At 41.4% G+C, this 21,999-nt stretch overlaps 2 protein-coding genes across 6 annotated transcripts in view; both read right to left on the bottom strand.

Moving 5' to 3' along the window:
* The window catches only part of MINDY3 (MINDY lysine 48 deubiquitinase 3), a 101,005-nt gene that overhangs the window by 49,247 nt on the left and 29,759 nt on the right, over nt 1–21,999 (bottom strand). For all 5 annotated transcript variants that reach the window (XM_084876178.1, XM_084876176.1, XM_084876179.1 and 2 more), the window contains 3 exons: nt 16,289–16,362; nt 15,332–15,411; nt 1,628–1,698 (listed from right to left, as the gene is read on the bottom strand). In XM_084876178.1, coding sequence (XP_084732304.1) covers nt 1,628–1,698; nt 15,332–15,411; nt 16,289–16,362 — 225 coding nt within the window. The remainder of the gene's footprint in view (nt 1–1,627; nt 1,699–15,331; nt 15,412–16,288; nt 16,363–21,999) is intronic.
* Nucleotides 19,611–20,309, bottom strand: LOC311612161 (large ribosomal subunit protein uL15-like; the record flags this gene model as incomplete). The annotated part of the gene is made up of 2 exons (XM_084864961.1): nt 19,611–19,899; nt 20,137–20,309. 2 exons carry the CDS (start codon nt 20,307–20,309, stop codon nt 19,611–19,613), a joined length of 462 nt encoding a protein of 153 aa, XP_084721087.1.

Here is a 21,999-nt window from a genome sequence, read left to right as displayed (position 1 = left end):
TGATGATGTTCCAGAAGATGATGACATGACTGTCACTGAATGAGTAAATTCTTGATACTGTAGGATTCACAGTTTGTCTGGTTTGTGTTGTCAACTACCGTACTACCGTACCGTATACAGGTAATAAATTTCCTTTATTTTCATTTAACAATAAATGTGTACCGTATTCTTCTTCATGGAAAATAAAACATCCCCTGAAAATAAGACCTAGCGCATCTTTGGGAGCAAAAATTAATATAAGACACTGTCTTATTTTTGGGGAAACAGGGTAAGCAAATAAGATCAGTTCAAAGCGACTATTCCTAAGAAATCATGATGGGACGATTCATTGAGGGGATGATCAAGGAAAGGGTCTTTGAGGCATCATTTGAAGTAGAACCTGAAGGGGAGAGTAGAATATTTCTGGCAGAAATGATAGCAAGTATAAAGACTTGTCAGACAGGAAAGGGCTTGGCCTGTTTAAGAAATTAATATTAATATATATATATATATATATATATATATATATATATATATATATATATATATCACCTCTATAGCAATGAAATATATACCAATAAATGAGGGTTTCATGGCAGTTTCTGTTTTATGTGTGTGCCCACACCGGTGTGTGTGTGTGTGTGTGTGTGTGTGTGTGTGTGTATAGAAGATGCAACTTCATTCACTGGTTGTCAGGAAAACTCAGAATAATTTTATCTTGTATAACTCAAGTCACTAAAAAGAAGAGCTGCTACTGTTTAACTTTACAATAATTAAAATGAATAAGAGCTGGATGAAACCTGTTTGATTGTTATGCCCATATCACCCCCGTCGAAGGACTGTCATGAAAGAGGAATGCTTTCTGGTTAAAAAAAAAAAAAGGTGGGGGGAAGCGGGAGAAAGGAAGGGCACAAGACACTGTTACTGTTACTCAAACTAATCACCACCACCAGAACCACTGCCATGGAACCACCATTCAGAAATGAAAATAACATTAGGTTTTTTTCTTCCTCCAAAATGGGAACACCTTAATTGCAAATCACTAATGATTTAAAACTACTGGAACAGCCAGTACTTATTTCAGATTGTGTAAGAAAGCAATAAAATATTTATCAATAAATGAGGGTTTCATGGCAGTTACTAATCTTCACATGTGTTAAAGAGTTTAATTCTATTAAATGCTTAGAATTCTCCTTCGTCAGTGTGAAACCATTTTCAGATGGAACAAATAGAAGTTAGAATTTCAGCATTCAGCAGGTTCTTTTTCTTTGCCTAATAAAGTACTACCAGTTGTTTCAGTGAAGCACACCGTGGGTTGGTAAGGAAGAAAGAGCACATTCTTTTCCCTCAGTTTACCAAAAAAACACATTTATATTCAACAACAGAAGTCTCTATTTTCACAATAATTGGGTTTTTCCCCCCACCCTCAAAAAGGAACAAACCTCAAATTAGGAAACTCTGCCTGATCAGCCAGTTTAACTCTTCCCTTAATACGCCTGTCAGTTTAGGAAGGAAGACCAGCAATAATCTGATGAGAATATATAATAACAGTAGTAAACTAAAATATGTTGTCATAGAAGAAAAATACTATCCACAATAGTGAACATGTGAATAAAGACCATTCAAAGTACCTTAAAAATCAACTTACCTTACAGTATCTTAAAGCTTCCATTAATGTTAAGAACCCTACAGCTGATTGTTCGTGTATGCCAAGAAGTTCTGCAAACAGAAATTAGCATGTATTAGTATACATAAATCTGAAAAGTACTTACAAGGAAATATGTATGTATAGATACATTCTATATCAAAACCTTTACCTCAAACTATACTTAAACCTAGCACATTTTTATTGTTAAGAGTAAACATCAAGTCATAATTATAGTACTATTCATTATAAATACCATTAGATCAGGTTTGTGATACTTCAGATGTATATTAAATGTATTTATGAAACATTATATTCAGTGTTAACTTTTATAATGGAGGAATTTCCCCTTGAAACTAAGGAATTATTGGAAAAGATATGCTAATCATGATTTGTAAAATTTAACATTGGGCAGCAGTAAACCTACCTGCACAATACTTGACACAAGGACAGTTGATACCATTCTCTCTCACCTATAAATAAACCTACGAAATATGGTGCTCGCTTCAGCAGCACATATACTAAACCTACGAAATATGCTAAAGACTGGGGAAATGAAGATGACTAGAACACAGTACCTGCCTTACAAAGCTAATAATTCATCAAGGGAGAGATGAAAAAACAATATGTGCTTTTGCTCTGTTTACACACACACACATTTATAGTGATATAAGAATATCTGCTAACTATGTACAGAAGTGGTAACTTTTGAGATCTAAATATATGTAGTCACTTTCCAGGTTAAGAAGAAGAAATTTCAAGACAGAGAAAACAACAAAGAGACATGAAAAATCAGTGTATTTAATGGGTGAAAAAATTATCAAAGCTTCCTTAAAGGTTCCCAGCCTAAGGAATCTGATAATGGTGATTAACTAAAAGAGAATTAAGGAGGAGTAGGTGCTAGAGTGATCTGAAGGGAGAACATGAGCTTGGTTTTATGTAACCAGGGACTGAGGAACCTTTCTGACTTCTACCTAGAGAGATACACAACTGGAATTAAGATTGGGAAACACAGGGAAGAGAGGTCAGGTTGGCTTGGACACAGAGTTGGGAATCATTAGCATAGAGACAAGGATTGATGTTGTGAATGTAGATTACTAAGAACAAAGCATACACAGAGTGGCCAGATCATTAAGATCTCTGAACACATAATAATCTGGCCACTCGTGTGTGTGTGTGTGTGTGTGTGTGTGTGTGTGTGTGTGCGCCCTCCCCTGCAGGCCTTGTCCCCCACAACTGCCCTCCCCTGCAGACCTGGGTCTCCCTCAACTGCCATTCTCTGCAGGCCTGGCTCCCGCATGCCTGGCTCCCCCAAACTGTCCCTTCCTACAGACCTGGTTCCCCCAACTGCCCTCCCCTGAAAGCCTTGGTCCCCACCAATTGCCCTCCCTTGCTGGCCTGGTCACCCCCAACTGCCCTCCCCTGTTGGCCTGGTCACCTCTAACTTTCCACAACTGCCCCCCCCCTGCAGGCCATCTTGTGGCAGCTATCTTGTGTCCACATGGGGCAGCCATCTTTGATAACATGGGGTGGCTATCTTGTGTCTTGGTGTGACAGTCAATTTACATATTATTCTTTTACTAGAGGCCCACTGCAGGAAGATTCCTTCAATAGGGCTTTCTGCTGCGGTCGCTGCCCCACCTGCTTCCCTCCCTTCTCCACCAGCCCACCCACTTTCTGCCCTCCCTGCCCCGCCTGCTTCCCTCCTTTCTTCCCCCGCCCCTCTTGCTTGCTTCTCCGAAGCTTCACTCCCTTCTGCAGTGCTTGGCTTCTTTCTACACAGTATTCAGTCTTTGCTCTGGCCTGGATATGCAAATTAACCACCATCTTGGCTGGGTTAATTTGCATACTCACCCTGATTGGCTGGTGGGCAGGGCTTGTGGACATGACGAAGGTGTGGTCAATTTGCATGTTTCTCTTTTATTAGGTAGGATTATATAGGATATATACATTAGAGGCCCGATGCATGAATTCAAGCATGGGTGGGGTCCGGTCAGCCTGACCAGGGGGAAGGAGCATGGGCGGATGGCCAGCCTTCCTGCTGGTTGAACTCCTGGTCGAGGAGACAATTTGCATATTAGCCTTTTATTATATAAGATATACACTGAGTGGCCAATAATCATGCATTCCAAGGTCATAATAATCTGGCCACTCAGTGTAAAAAATGAAGAAATAAGAGATTACTTCACAACAGAGGTGTAATTGTGATGATATCAAAGTCTTCACAGATTATAGATTTCAGCTAATATACATTAAATAGAACTCTGATAATAATTTAGGTCCATATGTATTTCTAATAAGTATTTTTTCTGGTAAAAAAAATTATGTCCTGCCAAAACCGGTTTGACTGAAAGGTCCCAGGTTCGATTCCGGTCAAGGGCATGTACCTTGGTTGTGGGCACATCCCCAGTAAGGGGTGTGCAAGAGGCAGCTCATCTATGATTCTTTCTCATCAATGTTTCTAACTCTCTATCGCTCTCTCTTCCTCTCTGTAAAAAATCAATAAAATATATATTTTTTTAAATTATGTCCTTTTTTCTATTAGGAAATTATGTTTTTCTTATCAATTAATGTGATAATATCGACTCAGGCATTTTTGTTGTAAATATATCCTTAAGTGCAACATACAGATGGAATAAGCCAAAAACTGGTGGTTTAAGCTTTAGTATTTATAAATTCAAAGTTAATACAAAGTACGTATGCATATAGTTTGCATTTCTTCATTAGCTTCTTACAGGCACACAGAAGGTAAAGCAATAGTTCTTATATTGTAGCTTTGGATTCTTTGGGGTCCACAAGACCCTTTGAGAGACTATGTGAAATAAAAATGATTTTCATACAAAGCCATTAGTTGCCTTTTTTATTCTTATACTCTCACAAATATGGAGTGAAATTTTCCAGAAAATAAATGATGTTATATTCCAACAAATTGAATCTGTAAACAATACAGAAATCCAGCTTTCTATTAATAACCTAAACATTAAAGGGATTTAAAATTTAAAAACAAAGTAATTCTTCTTACTATTTTTTGTTGTGGAAAAATCATTTATCAAAAATAGTTATATTGCCAAGGCTGGTTTGGCTCAATGGATAGAGCGTCGGCTTGGGGACTGAAGGGTCCCGGGTTCGATTCCGGTCAAGGGCATGTACCTTGGTTGCGGGCATATCCCCAGTAGGGGGTGTGCAAGAGGCAGCTGATCAATGACTCTCTCTCATTGATGTTTCTAACTCTCTATCTCTCTCCCTTCCTCTCTGTAAAAAATCAATAAAATATATTTTAAAAAAAATAGTTATATTAATAAGTATTAAATTTCTCGGTCTTAATTTCTAACAAGAAAAAAAAACTAACCATTATTTACTTATGGCCCACATTAGTGAAAGCTCTTTAGGATACTCAGTAATTTTTAAGAGTATAAAGGGCATGAGATCAACAAATTTGAGAAGCATTGGATTATAGCATCCAAAGGAAAAAGATAAAGTGGTGAGGAGCCCAAACAGGTAGAAAGGGTATTGTATAGCCTGGCATATTTTTCCCTCCTTTCCTTCTGAAATGTAAGCAGCACTAAATGTTTCAAATTCAAAATTCAAAATATAAGCAGCACTAAATGTTTCAAATTCAAAAAGAATACATATGTTGCAAACATTTCACACTTTAATTTCTAAAGTCATTACCACCACCTAGTGTTACAATTAGCTACTACATCATCTTTTTTCTTAGAATTTTAAACAAATATCTAGAATAGTATATTTATAATAATGTCAGGATATTCTATACAACAAAGAAGCAGTTCATACGTCTTGAATAAAAAATTATTCACATTAGGTTAGCTATCACATGTTTCATCATGTAGTCTGGACAGTATTATTTTTAAAATGTACTAATCCTGTTTTCTTAAACAAAATATATAATATTTATCTGCTTTTGATAGCTAAAGTACATCAAGAATATTTATTATTATATGAAAAGACTAGAGACCCAGTGCACAAAATTCATGCACTGGAGGGGTGTCCCTCAGCCCAGCCTGCACCCTATCCAATTTGGGACACCTCGAGGGATGTCCAACTGCCCATTTAGGCCCCATCTCCTAAACCAGTAGTCAGACATCCCTCTCACAATCCAGGAGAGCTGGCTCTCAACTGCTTGCCTGCCTGCCTGCCTGCCTGATTGCCCCTAATTGCTTCTGCCTGCCAGCCGGACCACCACCTAACTACTCCCTTGCCAGCCTGATCACACCTAACTGCTCCCCTGCTGGCCCAATTGCCCTCCCCTGCCAACCTAGTCACCCCCAATTGCCCTCCCCTACAGGCCTGATCCCCCCAACTACCCTTCCCTGCAGGTCTGGTCACCCACAACTGCCCTCCCCTGCAGGCCTGGTCCGCCCCTACTGCCCTCCCTTGCCGGGCCACTCACCCCAAACTGCCCTCCCCTGCCGGCCCCGTCATCCCTAACTGTCCTTCCTTGCAGGCCTGGTAGCACACAACTGCCCTCCCCTGCTGGCCTGATTGCCCACAATTACCCTCCCCTGCCAGCCATCTTGTGCAAGGGCATGACAGTCAATTTACATATTACCTCTTTATTATACAAAATGCTCAATGTCACTAATCTTCAGAAAAATGCAAATTAAAACCACAATGAAATATCACTTCATACTTGTGCATTGTTGGTGGGAAAGCAGTATGGAATTTCCTCAAAAAATCAAAAATGGGCCAGGACCAGTTTGGCTCAGTGGATAGAGCGTCGGCCTGCAGACTGAAAGGTCCTGGGTTTGATTCCGGGCAAGGGCATGTACCTTGGTTGCGGGCACATCCCCAGTAGGGGGTGTGCAAGAGGCAGCTGATCGATGATTCTCTCTCATCGATGTTTCTAACTCTCTATCCCTCTCTCTTCCTCTCTGTGAAAAATCAATAAAATATATTTTAAAAAAAAAATCAAAAATGGAACTGCCTTATGATACAGCAAATCTATTTCTGAGGATATATATGAAAAACAAAGCAAAACAAAAAAATAAACACTAATTCAAAAGAATATATACACCCTTATGTTCACTGCAGCATTATTTACAACTAGAGGCCCAGTGCACAAATTCATGCTCAGTGGGGTTCTGCCGGCCTGCCCCTATCAGGGCCAATTAGGCCGGGCAGACTGGGGGGAGAGGACACAGAAGGTTGGTGGACGGGCTCACTCCCATGCAAGGTGCTGGGGGGTGGGAGGACAATCTGGAATAGAGCTGGCCAGGGATAGGGGCCTCAGGCAGTTGGCCACCTGGCCCTGCCCCTGATCAGGTTGGGTAGGGCTGAACAGGGGTGGAGCCTAACAGAGGGAGGGGCTATGGGTGGTTGGTGGGCCAGCCCCAACCCCTGGTTGAATTTCTGGTCAGTCGAACTCCCGCCCAAGGGGACAATTTGCATATTAGACTTTTATTATGTAGGATAGCCAAGATTTGGTAGCAACCCAAGTGTCTATCAGTAGATGAATGAATAAAAAGGCTGTGGTATATTTATACACAGGAATACTACTTGGTCTCAAAAAAGAATAAAATCTTACCCTTTCAGACAGCATGGGTGGACCTGTACAATAGTATGCTAAAAGAAATAAGCCAGTCAGAGAAAGACAAGATTTCACTTATATGTGGAATCTAATGAACAAAATAAACTAACAAACAAAATAGAAACAGACTCATAGATTCACAGGACAGACTGATAACTATCAGAGGGGAGGAGGTTTGGAAAGCTGGGTGAAAAAGGTAAAGGGATTAAGGGGGGGAAAGGTCAACAAAAAAAACCTCATAGACCCAGACAATAGTATGGTGATTACCAGAGGGAAAGGGGGCTGAGGGAAGGCAAAGAGTGTAAAGGGGAGATAAACAGAGATGGAAGGAGACATGACATGGGGTGGTGAACACACAGTACAATATACAGATGATGTATTATAGAATCGTACCTGAAAACTGTGTAATTTTTTATATGTGTTTTAATTGATTTGTAAAGAGAGGAAGGGAGAGGAAGAGAAATATCTGTGAGAGAGAAATATCATCGATCAGCTGTCTCCTAAACTCCCCCTGTTGGGAACAGAACCTGCAACCCCACCAAGTGACCTGACCAGGAATCAAACCAGTGACCTCTTGGGTCCTGCCTGGGTCAATGCTCAACCACTGAGCAACACCGGGCTGAAATCTAATTTTATTAACTAATGTCACCCCAATAAACTCAATTTTAAAAATAATATTTATTATTACACAAAGTTTTAATTAGAGCAATGATATAATAGTTCCATATATTATAAGTTATAGAAGTTATTTATGAGACTTCACATTAAGTCTAAAAGAAGTATATTTACACTTGCAGAAAATTCTAATAATTATGTCATATTTTAGGATTTCCTGTCTAATTTTTTTAACCATTTACTTTTATAAATATACTAGTGACCGGGTGCACGAAATTCATACACATGAAAAGGGAATTAATTAGAGGAAGTATTTTAATATTACTATTTGCCCATTCTCTATAATAGAAGTGTTAGAGATGAAAGAAAATTAGTAAAATGTATAGAAAATCTTCCTCCTGAGTCTGAGGCATGCCCACCCACGTGTGCCAAGAAATCCTGCAAGACCCAGACCTGGCTGGCCCCACCCCATTGGGCTACATCCAGACCTGGCCGGCCCCACCCCTGTCAAGCCCCGCCAGGTGGGGGACACAGCCTCAGGTTGCCTGGCCCGGCACTGGAGTGGGGGGTGCAGCCTGATGTCCCCCATCAAGCCCTGTTGGGCGGGGAACACAGCCTGAGGTCCCCCAGCTGGTGCCGGGGCAGGGGGCATGGCCTGAGGTCCCCTGGCTCAGCACCGGGGTGGGGGGTGGGGCCTGAGGTCCCCTGTCAAGCCCCACCCGGCGGGGGCGCAGCCTCAGATTCCCTGTCCCGGCCTAGCATCACATAGCCTCAGGTCCCTGCTGATTGCTTGTTAAGGCTCCTTATGGGAACTTGGCCTCCACTGTGGGAGCAGCCATCTTGTGTTACAGAATCCCTGCCTCTGCTGTGAGCGCAGCCATCTTATTACAGCATGACAGTCAATTTGCATATTCCCTCTTTATTATATAGGCTATTAGATTTCAGAGAGGAAGGGAAAGGGAGAGAGAGAAAAAAAACATCAATGGTGATAGAGAATCACTATCGGCTGCCTACTGCATGCCCCACATTGGGAATTGAGCCCGCAACCTGGGCATGTGCCCTGACCAGGAATCAAACCATGACCTGGTTCATAGGTCAATGCTCAACTACTTAACCATACCAGCTGGGCCTAATTTATTTTCCTCAGCCTAGCATTTAAGATTAACCATTATCAGTCCCTATAACCTTTATTTGCTTCAGTCCATGAGACTGTATATGTATGCAGAATTTTATTTTTCCAAGTTTGGTTTTTTATAGTGTCCTGCTCCATTCTCAACTATTACTACTTACTGCTGCTGTAGAAGGTCCACTTGGGCTTTTCAAATTTCATACTGACTGAAAACCAGGTAACTGCTTTAAATTTATTTAATAAACACACCTTGAGTGCCAAATATTGAAAAAAAATGATGCTAAAGTATAGTGTAGGAATATGGAGAAAAAGACGATATGACTCTCTTTGCAAACCATGTATCTAATAAGGAGTTAATATCCAAAATATAAGAGGAACTCTTTTTATAACCCAGTTACCAAAAACACACACAAATAATCCAATTAAAAACTGGGCAAAGAACTAAAATAGACTTTCTCTAATAGACAGAAATGGCCAACTGTATGTGAAAAGATGTTTAACATCACTAATCATCAGAAAATGCAGTATCAAAACCCAATGCGACATCCCTTTACATCTGTTAGAATGGACACTATTAAAAAAAAATGATGAGGAGAGTAAAATTTGGAAGCCTTGTGGACTGTCGGTGGGAATGTAAAATGGTACAGCTATGGAAAACAGTACGGAGGTTCCTCAAAAAATTAAAAATAGAACTACCCTGTGACCCATCAATTCCACTCTTGGTTATTTAATCTGAAGAAACTGAAATCAAGATCTCAAAGAGATACCTGCACTCCCATGCTTATTGCAATACTATTCACTGTAGCCAAGATGTTGAAATAATATCCAGTTGCAAATGAATGGATAAAGAAATTGTGGCATATACATAATATGGGATGTTGTTCAGGTCTACAAAAGAAGAAATTGTGGCATATACATGATATGGAATATTGTTCAGGTCTACAAAAGAAAGAATTCCTACCATATGTGGCAACACAGATAAACATTGAAGACATTATACTAAATGAAATATGCTCATCATCGGAGAAATGCTACATTATTCCATTTATATAAGGTATCTAAAATACTGTAGTCAAACCCATAGCAGCACAGAATTGTGGTTGCAGGAACCTGGGAGGAGGAGGAAATGGGGTGTTGCTATTCAACACATACAAAGTTCCACTTATGTAAGAGGAGTAAGTCTAGACCAGTGGTTGGCAAACTCATTAGTCAACAAAGCCGACCACTGGTCTAGACATCAGCTGCAAAAGCTCTTATCTATCATTATACTGCATCTTAACTTAAAATTTCATTAAAATAATAGATCTTGAGGCCCAAGTGCATGAAAATCATGCACTTGAGAGGGGTCCCTCAGCCTGGCCTGCACCCTTGCGCAGTCCAGGAGCCTTCAGGGGATGGCCGAATGACAGCTGGGCCCACTCCCCACAGGTAGCCAGCCTAAACCAGCAGTCAGACATCCTTAGTACTGCCAGCTTCTGGCTGAGCCTGGCTTCTGGCTGATCGGTGCTCAATGGCCACCAGGGGGCAGCTCCTTTGTTGAGCGTCTGCCCCCTGATGATCAGTGTGCATCATAGTGACTGGTCATTCCACCATTCGTTGATTTGCATATTAGCCTTCTATTATATAGGACTAAAGGCTCGGTGCACGAAATTCGTACACTCATAGAGGGGTTCCTCAGCTCAAATTGAAACATCTTGCAGTCTGGGAGCCCTCAAGGGATGTCCGACTGATGGCTTTAACCTGTTCCCCATAGGGAGCAGGCCTAAACCAACAGTCAGACATCCTTAGCACTGCCACAGAGGGGTGAGAGGCTTCCTCCACCACTGCAGTGTAGCCAGCCAAGAGCCCAGCTTCTGGCTGAGCAGTGCTCCCTCTGTGGGAGCACACTGACCACCAGAGGGCAGCTCTTCTGTTGAGCATCTGTCCCCTGGTGGTCAGTGTGTGTCATAGTGACTTGTTCTGCTGTTCAGTTGATTTGTATACTACCCTTTTATTATATAGGATAATGTCTTATTATGGAAAAGGCCTCTAATTCAATTTTTTTTAGGTAGTTAAAGGGAGGGGCAGAATTTTCACTCGAGCCTGAAGCTAAAAATGCCCTTAGCTCAAAAATCTGCATACCACTGAGACACATCTTGGTGAGGCTCATTCTGAACTCCCACTCTATTCTATTATGTGTATTGGGAACCAAATTATCTCTTGAGTGAAAGGAACCTTTTGTTATGTTACAATGATTAACTTTATCTCATGAGTTGTGTTTTGGCTTCAAGCCTGTATCCAGTATTCATGGAGCAACTTCAGCTCTTCTGTACAATATTTACCTGGCATATCTTTTATTTTATTTTCTCTAAATCTTTCTAGATTTTTATGAATTAGATAGAAATAGTCCATGGACACATAAACACAGACAATAGTCTGGTGAGGGCCTGGAAGGAGTGGGTGCAGGGTGGAGGAGATCAATGGGGGGAAAAGAAAAGAAGAAAAGAAAAAAAAAGGGACACCTGTAATACTTTCAATAAAGATACATTTTAAATAAAGGAAAATATCTTATTTGAAGAGTTTTATGTGAAATAATATAAGTAATTGCTTTACACTGTACTTTATATTCTCAACTCCTTTCAAAGGGATATTAATTGACCCTATGTTCACTTAATGTTAATTGACATTATGTTCATTGACTGCAGGACTGACTTCTGCCACACAGACCCAGCACTGACTGCCAAGGGGGCTGCGATCAGACTCTGCTTTTCTCTCCCAGCCTCTGTCCGGGCCTGATCACAGTTTTCTTCTCACAGCCTGCAAAAGGGGCTGTGGCACTGGACCAACAGCACCGGCCCAGCTCGCATGCCGCCAGCCCTAGACCCTCGCAGCCACTGTGGCTTTGTCCAGATGAAGGTTCTGATGGACTTCCGGAAGACGTTCACCATAATTAACATATTACCCTTTTATTATTATAGATACCTTTGGAATGTCAGAGTAATCCCCCTATTTCCAGACCCCTCAGGGCATAATCTCCCACCAGAACACAAGATCACAAAACCCCTCATTGTTATTGTGTTCTTCTACCTATTATTTCTATGTACTGGTAAATATTGTTGCCCTAGCCTGGCTTGTTCAGTGATTAGAGCATCAACCCATGGACTGAAGTGGCATGATTTCGATCCGGATCAAGGACACATACCTGAGTTATAGGCTTAATCCCCAGCCCCAGTTCAGGCACATGTAGGAGACAACCAATTGATGTGTCTCTCTCACATTGATGATTCTCCATATACCAAGCGTACTGGTTAATAATGGTGGATTTTGTAATCAAAGGAAACATGATAATTTCAAGAAACATTAGAAGTTTTTTATTCAAAGTAATGTCCATTGGTAGCTATACATTTCTGCCATCTTTCAGGTAATTTATGGACACTGTCCCAATAGAACTTGTCTTGTTTTGAGGCTAACCCTTCAGAGACCCAATTTTCTACTTCTTCATATGTTTGGAAGAGCTACACAGAAAGTGCGTGTGCCATCAACTGGAAAAAATGGTAATCTGAAGGAGCAAGAACTGGTGAATACAGCAGGTGGGTTAATACTTCCCAGGCAAGATCTTTTAACATGCCTTTAACTGGTTTTGAAGTGTGTGGTGGTGCTCCATCATGAAGCCAAATTATTTTGCCATGTCTTCTGGAACATTCTGGTCATTTTACGATCAAAACGTGGTTCAAACTGATTATTTATTGTTGGTAGTGATCAATATTGTTTCATCTGGTTTTAGAAGCTCATAATACACCACACCTTCCTGATCCCACCAAAGGCAGAATATTGTCTTCTTTCCAAAGCGATTTAGCCTTGCAGTCAATGTTGATAGTTGACCTGGATCAACCCATGATTTTGTGCATTTGGAATTCTCAAAATAAATCCACTTTTCATCGCGAATCACAATTTGAGGCAAAAAAAAAAAGACTTTCTTTTGTGCCACTGATGACTTCTCAGTTTTCCATTTGTCTTTCGTTCAGTTGATGTGGCACCCATAACTTACATGAGTGAAATCATGATTCTTGATTTTTCTGACTTATTTCACTTAACAATATTCAAGAGGTGCTTTTTAATTCTGAAATTATACAATTCCTACTGATTTTTTCCTTAAAGTTATGTCCCTTTATATTTCTGTTAACTGACTATATGTATTTCTAAAACTTGAGAAAAATTCAAATTTAAGATCAAGACAACCATTTAAATGGGACCAGAAATCAGTATATCAGTAAAAATCAGCTTCTGACATTTGTTGACAGTTTTATCTAATTATGGAACAAAGAAAGAAATGTCCCTGTGAACTATAAAGACTATGGAATTTGCTGTCCTCTACTACATACTTCAATATAAGGTACACAGTAGCTATCCTAACTAATAAAAAAGTAATATGCAAATTAGACGTCACTCCGCTACAAAAATGGCAGCGCCCATAGCCACAAGATGGCGGCACCCGGTACTCTCAGCCTTTTCAGGGTCCCACAGTCTTGTTGGGAGGCACTCGAACCCCCACAAACCAATCCCGCCACCAGCTGAGGCAGACCTGGGTATCTGGCTGGGAGCCAGCCAGACCCCACACATGGATCCTGGTGCCATCGATGGATCCCAGCTACCAGCGGAGACAGCCTGGGGTGTGCAGCTGGGAGGCTTCAGATCCCCATGCGCCGATCCCCTCCACCATTGGCCAGGTGTGTGGCTGGGAGGCAGCCAGAACCACACAGCTATCCCTGCCACCAGCGGCCAGGGTGTGCAGCTGGGAGGCATCAGATCCCCACACACAGATCCCCGCCGCCAAGGGCCAGGGTGTGCGGCTGAGAGCTGCCTGGGGTGTCCAGTCAGGGGTCATGTGGCATGTGCCCACTTCAGTAGAACAAGCCTGGCTGCTCTGCGACCTCTGAAGTGTCTGGGGCTGATTGTTTGGGCCTATGGGTCTGGGAACCAAGTGGACAGGCGGGATCCGCCTACTCCAGTGGCAGATCCAGCCTCACTGCTCCCCAGCATCTGGCATGTCTGAGCCTGTCTGCCCCTCCATGAGACTGGATGTTGCGTTTAGGGACACACAAGTGGGTGGGGAGTTGACTCTGGGTCTTCTGGCGCAGGGGGTCTTGATGCTGTGTCCCAGTTTGTGCTGGCCCAGACTCTCACAGCAGGAAGGAGGAAGTCCCACCCCCACAGAATCAGCCAGAATCAGCCATTGGTCAGATTGCTCTCAGTGGTCTGACAGCCATCTGACAGCAGGGAGGAGGAAGTCTCACCCTTAGAGAATTGACCATTGGTCAGACAGCTCCCTGCCACCTGACAGCCAGGACTATCATTCACCTGACAGCAAGGAGGTTGGATTATGTCTAAACATCTTGATACAAGGTAGCTCCGCATCCAAAAGAAGCCAACATGGGAAGGCAGTTAGGGGTGACTAGGCTGGCATAGGAGGGAAGTTGGGGGCAAACAGGCTGGCAGAGAAGCAATTAAGACATCAATCAGGCTGGCATGGGAGTGATTAGGGGGTGATCAGGCTGGCAGGCAGAAGCAGTTAGGGGAGTAGTTGGGAGCCAGCAGTCCTAGATTGTGAGAGGAATGTCCAACTGCCCGTTTAGGCAGTGGGACATCCCTCGAGGGGTCCCAGATTGGAGAGGGTGCAGGCTGGGCTGAGGGACTACCTCTCCCCCCCACCCTCACCCCCAAATTTCGTGCACCAGACCTCTAGTTCAATATAAGTTGAATGGATAAATAAATGAATTTAGACTGACTCAGTAACAAGCTGAAGGGCATTTTATTCCGAGCAATGTATTAGGTTTCCTTAACTGGATGGATTGGCCAAAGGTGTGTCATTTCAATGTCCTGGCAACATATAAAGCTACAGGAAATAACCAAGACCAGAAATGGAGGTAGTGGTGGAGAGGGTAGTGGTTTAAAATTCAGATAAAATTAAATGTGCGCAGCATCCTAAAGGAAATTATTTACATTAAAAGTAATACAGGAAAAAAAACTACACTCTCAAAGATAAAATTTCAAATTATAATACTTATAGTAATTCTCCTCAATTTTAAGCAAAATGCTAGCTTTCCAGACTTAGATACTGCTGCATGAAAATGTACTAGGATTATATAAAGAGATCTACATTTTACTTTTTCTAAAGAAGATAGTCCTATAATCCCAATTTTATTCTACAGAAAACTAAGAGCTTGAGACGATAAGTAACTTGGGATTTGAGGCCAAGTTTGCCTCCAAAGTCTATGTTCTTCATGTTATGGTGCCTTGAAAACTATAAACGATTCTTTGATTATAAGACACCTTAACCTCTAAGTAATGCAAAGCCATTAAATAAATGAATAACAACCAACTATATTCTAGTTCAATATTAATCAAAATGAGGAAAATACACAAAGAATATACTTACTCATTCCTGAGCATTCTCTATCACCATCCCATACATTAGAAACAGCATGTCCCGTCAATAGGAGGTTAATTAAACTTTGGCTATTAATAAAAATTAAAAAGTAATTAAAATATGAATAAACTAATTTTCATATAAAATTATCCCTAAGATAAGGCATAAGGGAATGACTTCTTACATTAAATTATGTTAAGAAACAAACTTAGGAAAAATCTTACATCTTTTCATTTTATACACTCACTGAACAACAGCCTTATTAACTGGATCACTAAATGAATCTATTGTTCCATTTATTCACATAAATGTAAAAACTTTTATCTAAGATACCAAATTTAATTTTTTTAAATGATACCTAGGTTGATAATTTACTTACTATATATAATCATCTTTTAAAATCTATAATAATCTATAATAATAATAAAAGCATAATATGCTAATTAGACCAGACATCCTTCCAGACGACTTTCTGGATGAAACCGCTGCTGTGGGGTCCAAGGCAGCCATGGCAGAGGCAGGGGCAGGGGTCAAGGCCCTTGCACAAATTTCATGCATTGGCCTCTAGTACACGTATAAATGTTATGTTATGTTTGATGAAACATGTGAATTTTAACCTCTGAAACAGAAAGTTATAAAGAAAGCACTCTTTGTTGTCGCTGTTAATCCTCACCTGAGGATATTTTTTTCCCAATGATATTTAGAGAGAGTGGAAGGGAGGGAAGAAGAGGAAAAGAGAAAGAGAGAGGGAGAACCCAAGACTCTCCCAGTGTGGGGGGGGGGGCACTGCTCTTACCACCTAGGAAACACCAGCCAGGGCAAAAAGTACTTATTTTTTAGAGTGAGTTAATAATCACTGTTTTATTGCCAAAACCGGTTTGGCTCAGTGGATAGAGCGTCAGCCTGAGGACTGAAAGGTCCCGGTTCGATTCCGGACAAGGGCGATAATAGACTTCAGATAATTACCTGCCATGTCCATACACAGGATCTATCAAAGGTTCAGTTGAATCTTCAATTTCATTTTTTATGTTTTCAATGCCCTAAAGAAAGCAAATATTCTTGGCTTATTTTAAAAACTAGAAATGCAAATTGTAGTTTAAAAATTAACCAGTTCATACTATATAAATTAATAAAACACAATTATTTAAGTAACTTTTCTCCCAAAAAACTAACCAGATATGAATTAGGGGTACATCTGAGATGATAATTGTAACAAGTAGTTTCTCCAAGAGCATCTTTTTATTTTCTTTCATGGGCGCTATATAAAGAATATATATAATATATATAATAGATCCAATGTTGTTTAAATGGATAGAGAAATAATGTTTAAATTTCAAGAGGAGGAAGGAGAAAATTATTTAATCCTAAGTTAATATTAATTTCACTTTAGGTTAAATTAAATTCAAAACTAATATACCTGTTAAAGCACCTAATAAGTTCTCTTAGATCATTATCAAAGCATCTGATATATTTTCTTAAGTCATTTATTGATACTAAATATATACACATATGAGTGTAGATAGAGATATAAATTTAATGTCACAAAAGGTATAAGAAATACATAAGAAAATGGAAGATTTGCTTCTGATTGTGTGTTCTCAGAAATATTGGTAATTCAAATGTGTACCATAAAAATATAAAGTAAGATGGCAGGAAGCTTCTTATTTTCTTGTATTTTTAATCCCCCAAAGGGCATCCAAATCCCAACAGGTGTAGATACTGGACCATTACAAGAAGTCCTAAGCACAACTCCAAAACGATAAAGATAATCTACCATTGGTTCTATCAGATCACAGGTCACTTCTAAGGGTTAAAGAGACAATTAATGATCAAAATATTTAATGATTGTGTAACTACGTTAGAAGGAAACAAACAAGTATGAGATCTTGTGCTTGCCTTCCTTATAAACAATACAAAGCGGGCTCTGATAAAGCCAAAATGAACAATAGGAACAAGTGACATAACTGGAGAATGCGGGGACATCATTTCAAAGACAGATTCAAAGAACAAAAACTAGACAGGGTGGCTTATTGGCTGCAAAGGACAAGAGGCAGAGGAGATATCCAAAATCTTGAGCATAAAAAACTGGAAAAATAATGAACAGTTAAGACGAAGTCATAAGAACCCAGTCATCTTAGATACCTCTACCGCTAATCTCCACCACTTCTGACCACCTACCAATAACTTTTGATACTTTCACTTAAATATCCTCCTAAGTGTTTTAAATTTCTAAATTTAAAACACGCTTCTAAATATGCCCCTTTTTGATATATGCACCCCTATGTTCATAGCAGCACAATCTACAATAGCTAGAATTCGGAAGCAGCCTAAGTGCCCGTCAGCAGATGATTGGATCAAAAAACTATGGTACATCTACACAATGGAATACTATGCTGCCATAAAAAAGAAGGAATCTCATCATTTGCAGCAACCTGGATAGAACTGGAGAACATCATGCTGAGTGAAATAAGCCAGTCAATGAAAGAGAAATACCACATGACCTCACTCATTTATGGATATTAAAGAACATTATAAACTGATGAACCAAAAGACAGATATAAAGACAGTAAAGCAACAAGCAGTCTGTCAAATTACAGGGGGGAGGGTAGGGAGATCTGGGGGAGATAAGAGATCAACCAAAGGACTTGTATACATGCATATAAGTAAACCAATGGACACAAAACTCTGGGGAGGATGGGTATGTGTGTGTGGGGGGGGGAGGGGGGGCAATGTTAAAATATGTACACAGATAATAACTTAATTAAAAATAAATAAATAAATATGCCCCTTTTCTTTTCTATTTCCACACTCACTGCCCTAGCTTAGGTTCATTTATTTCAATAAACACTTTTCTAGTTTTCCTGATTCCACACACCAACTCCCTCCAACACAATTCTTATCCCAATTTAAGGAAACTTTTATTAATAAAAAGGTCTTGTTACATCCTTGTTGAAAATTCTTGTGTTATTCTAATTTTGGCCACATGAAATCTAAAGTATTTTTTCATAATATACAAGAACCTTCACACTCTAAACCTTATTTATATAACTGCCCAGTCTCATCTTCCACAGTTGCCTTTTTGGTGGCTTATGCTGCAGTAATATGAAACCACTATGGTTACCAGACACGTCATACCCCCAACTGATTATACGTTTACTAGAGACCCAATGCACGAAATGCATGCAAGAGTAGACCTTCCAGCCCTAACTGGTTTGGCTCAGTGGATAGAGAATCGGCCTGTGAACTGAAAGGTCCCAAGTTCAATTCCAGTCAAGGGCATGTATCTTAGTTATGAGCACATCCCCAGTAGGGGGTGTGCAGGAGGCAGCTGATCGATGTTTCTCTCTCATCAATATTTCTAACTCTCTATCCTTCTCCACTCCTCTCTGTAAAAAAATAAATTTATATTTAAAAAAAAAAAAAAAAAAAAAAAGAGTAGGCCTTCCTTCCCCCTGCTGCTGGCAGGCACCTGGGACCCGGGCTTCATCTGAAAGGACATCCAGTCTAATTAGTATATTATGCTTTTATTATTATAGATTACTAGAGGCCTGGTGCATGAAATTAGTGCATGGGAGAGTGTGTCCCTCAGTCCAGCCTTCACCCTCTCTAATCTGGGACCCCATTTAGGGCAGTCAGACATCACTCTCACAATTCAGGACTGTTGGTTCCCAACTGTTCCCCTGCCTGCCTACCTTCCTAAATTTCCCCTAACCGCTTCTGCCTGCCAGCCTGATAACCCCCTAGCCACTCCCCTGACAGCCTGATTGATGCCTAACTGCTCCCCTGCCAGCCTATTTGCCCCTAACTGCCCTCCCTGCAGGTCTGATAATCCCTAACTGTGCTCCCCTGCAAGCCTAGTCATCCTAACTACCCTCCCCTGCAGGCCTGGGTCCCCCCGCAACTGCCCTCCTCTGAAGGCCTTGTAACCCCTAAATGTGCTCCCCTGCAGGCCTGATAACCCCTAACTGTGCTCCCCCGCAGGCCTGGTCATCCCTAACTGCCCTCCCCTGCAGGCCTGGGTCCCTCCAATTGCCCTTCCCTGCCAGCCTGGTTGCCCCAACTTCCCTCGTCTACTGGCCTGGTCACCCCTAGCTACCCTCCCCTGCAGTTTTGATCGCCCCCAACTGCCCTCCCTTGCAGGCCTGGTCTCTCCCACCTGACCTCCCCTGCTGGCCTGATCTCCCACAACTGCCCTCCTTTGCAGGCCTGGTCCCTCCCAACTGCCTCCCCTGCTGACAACCACCTTGTGTCCACATGGGAGCAGACATGAATTTCCTTCCATGTAGCTTCAAGCTACCAGAACATAGGCCCCACCAACAACCTTAATCATCTTCTCAGCTCTTCTGAAGAATTTGGCCTTCACAATGACAGGCTGCTTTGGGAACTTTCTGTTCCCTGGAACTCTGTAGTAGCCCGATCGCACCACAACAATGATAGGAGCAGCTACAGTCTTGCTTTTGGCAGCATTTACCCATGTCTGCTCACTGACCAGGGTACACAGTTTATCCAAGTTGATAGTTTGGCAGAAGCTCTGGTCCTTCTTTAAGTGATACCTCATACCAACTTTCCAAAGTAACCTGGTAAGGATGTGAGGGCGATCTGGCTGTGACATCTGTCACCCCATTGATCACCAAGGTTGATTCGGCTGATCTGGCTGGCTAGGCGGGTGACCCCCTCTTCCCTCACCGATCCATGTGCGTCCCTCCCGAAGCTGTGCACTCGGTTGAAGAGGACGACTTTCCCCCAAGAGGAGAGGACCGGTCTTCGGTCAAGGGTAAACGAGTAGCTGCGCTCCCCTGCTAGAACCTCCACACAAGCTCTCAAGGTCCAAAGTAACCTGGTGATATTTATCAAAGTTAATCTTGTGATGATGCAAGCCACCAACATTACCTCGGTCCCCCAGGTGCTTCCTGTGTTTGCCAATGCAGCTGTGGCCATAGCTCATGTGACCCTGAAGTTTTTGGGTCTTCCTCAATTTGGATGTCATGTCGATGGCCAAGAAGCAAGAGCTTCCCCCAGTTTTTCTGTCTAGAAAACTTTTCATCATTCATTGAATGATCTCTACTATACAAGGCCCCCCCCCCACTTTCATTTCACCAAATAAAGTTAGGTATACCTTTACTATTTTCCCTCCTTTGTGCATACAACACACACACACACACACACACACACACACACCCAAAAAAAAAAGCTGCTATAATGAAGTAATCATTAATATGTCAATTGTTTTGTACAACACTGAAGAGGAACCATTCAGTACAATTCTATCCCCAACATTATCAGCCCAGAGCCTAACATATAGTCAATACTCAATAAACATGTGTCAATTGAAAGAAGTTTGATTTTAGTATGGTAAATCTGATTAGATAACTAGGACTAATAGGAACTTGGGGGAAAAGGGCAGGACTAGTATTGTTTATATTGGAATTAACACATAAAGGTAAGCTGAGGGAATAAAATATCCATAAAAGCAGCAGAATACAGAACTCAAGGGCTGAAATTAATGGACTATAAAAGCTTAGTTAGAGGAAGGGGGGGACCACTCTACCTGGAGAAAAGAAGAATATAATAGGTAAACATGGAAATATATAAACCAAAAAAAAGTTATTATGAGACATTATAGAAAGAGAACTTAGTGCAATGATTTATCAGATTAGTTAAAAAAGGGAGTGGGGATTAGAAAGAGCTTTTTAGAAGGGGTTAAGGTGTCAATTTCCAGACAGTGCTAAGAGCAAAAGAAATAAAATTCAGAGGAACTGAGTGCATTTCATAGGACATTAATGATAACCTCTGCAGTCTAGAAGAACAGGGGTGAAAATCAATTTCAAAGTGGTTAAGTAACAAGTAAGTGGAAAGAAAGAGAATTATTATTATTAGCATAAGAGAGTTTTATTCTGAGATTTAGAAACAGCATCAAGAATAAATTTTTGGAGAAACCAAGATGGCGGCATAGGTAAACACCTAAACTGCAACCTCACACAACAATTTCAAAACTATAACTAAACGACAAAACAGACATAATCCAAAACCCACAGGAAGGCTGGCTGAGTGGAAATTCAACAACTAGAAGGAAAGAGAAAAACACACTGAGACTCACAGGAACTGCATAAGGCAGAGGTACGGAGGCTCACATGGAGAGGGAGGAGCATGCGCGGAGAGGGCTGACAACTGAGAACGAGGCTGGCTTTCTCAATCAGGAGGGAGACAAAAGCTCCCAACTTCTCTGAATTCCAGTTCTGGGCGAGACTCTGGGAACCCAGACTCAGACAGGGGAAACTGGACTGTCTGGCAGCGGGCAAACTAGAGGGCAGCTATCTCTCACAGGTGCTTGCAACAATCACCGCAGGACACTGAGACCCAGGGGCCTCTTAGGGCAGGGCTGACAGGAAACCATTGCTGTGTGCTCCGCCCTGAGATTCCCACCCAACGAAGCCATTGTTGTTTGCTCCATTCTGAGACTCCGCCCCATCCAAGCTGAGCACAGAGGCTTTTGCATATGAATAGATTGGTCCTCTGAATTCTAATCTTACCTAACTAACTGCAGCTGAGCCAGTGAGACCAAGAATATCCAAAAGAAGGCCCAAGGCCCCACAGCAACTTGCATTGCTTCACAGCTGGGCCTCATCTGGGCAACTCCAAAACCCAAACAAGGAAGAGGAATCTGCATATCTCTCCAT

Source organism: Pipistrellus hanaki (assembly GCF_964339955.1).
Source record: "Pipistrellus hanaki genome assembly, chromosome: 1".
Lineage (NCBI taxonomy): Eukaryota > Metazoa > Chordata > Mammalia > Chiroptera > Vespertilionidae > Pipistrellus > Pipistrellus hanaki.
This window is presented reverse-complemented; position numbering and strand designations above follow the sequence as displayed.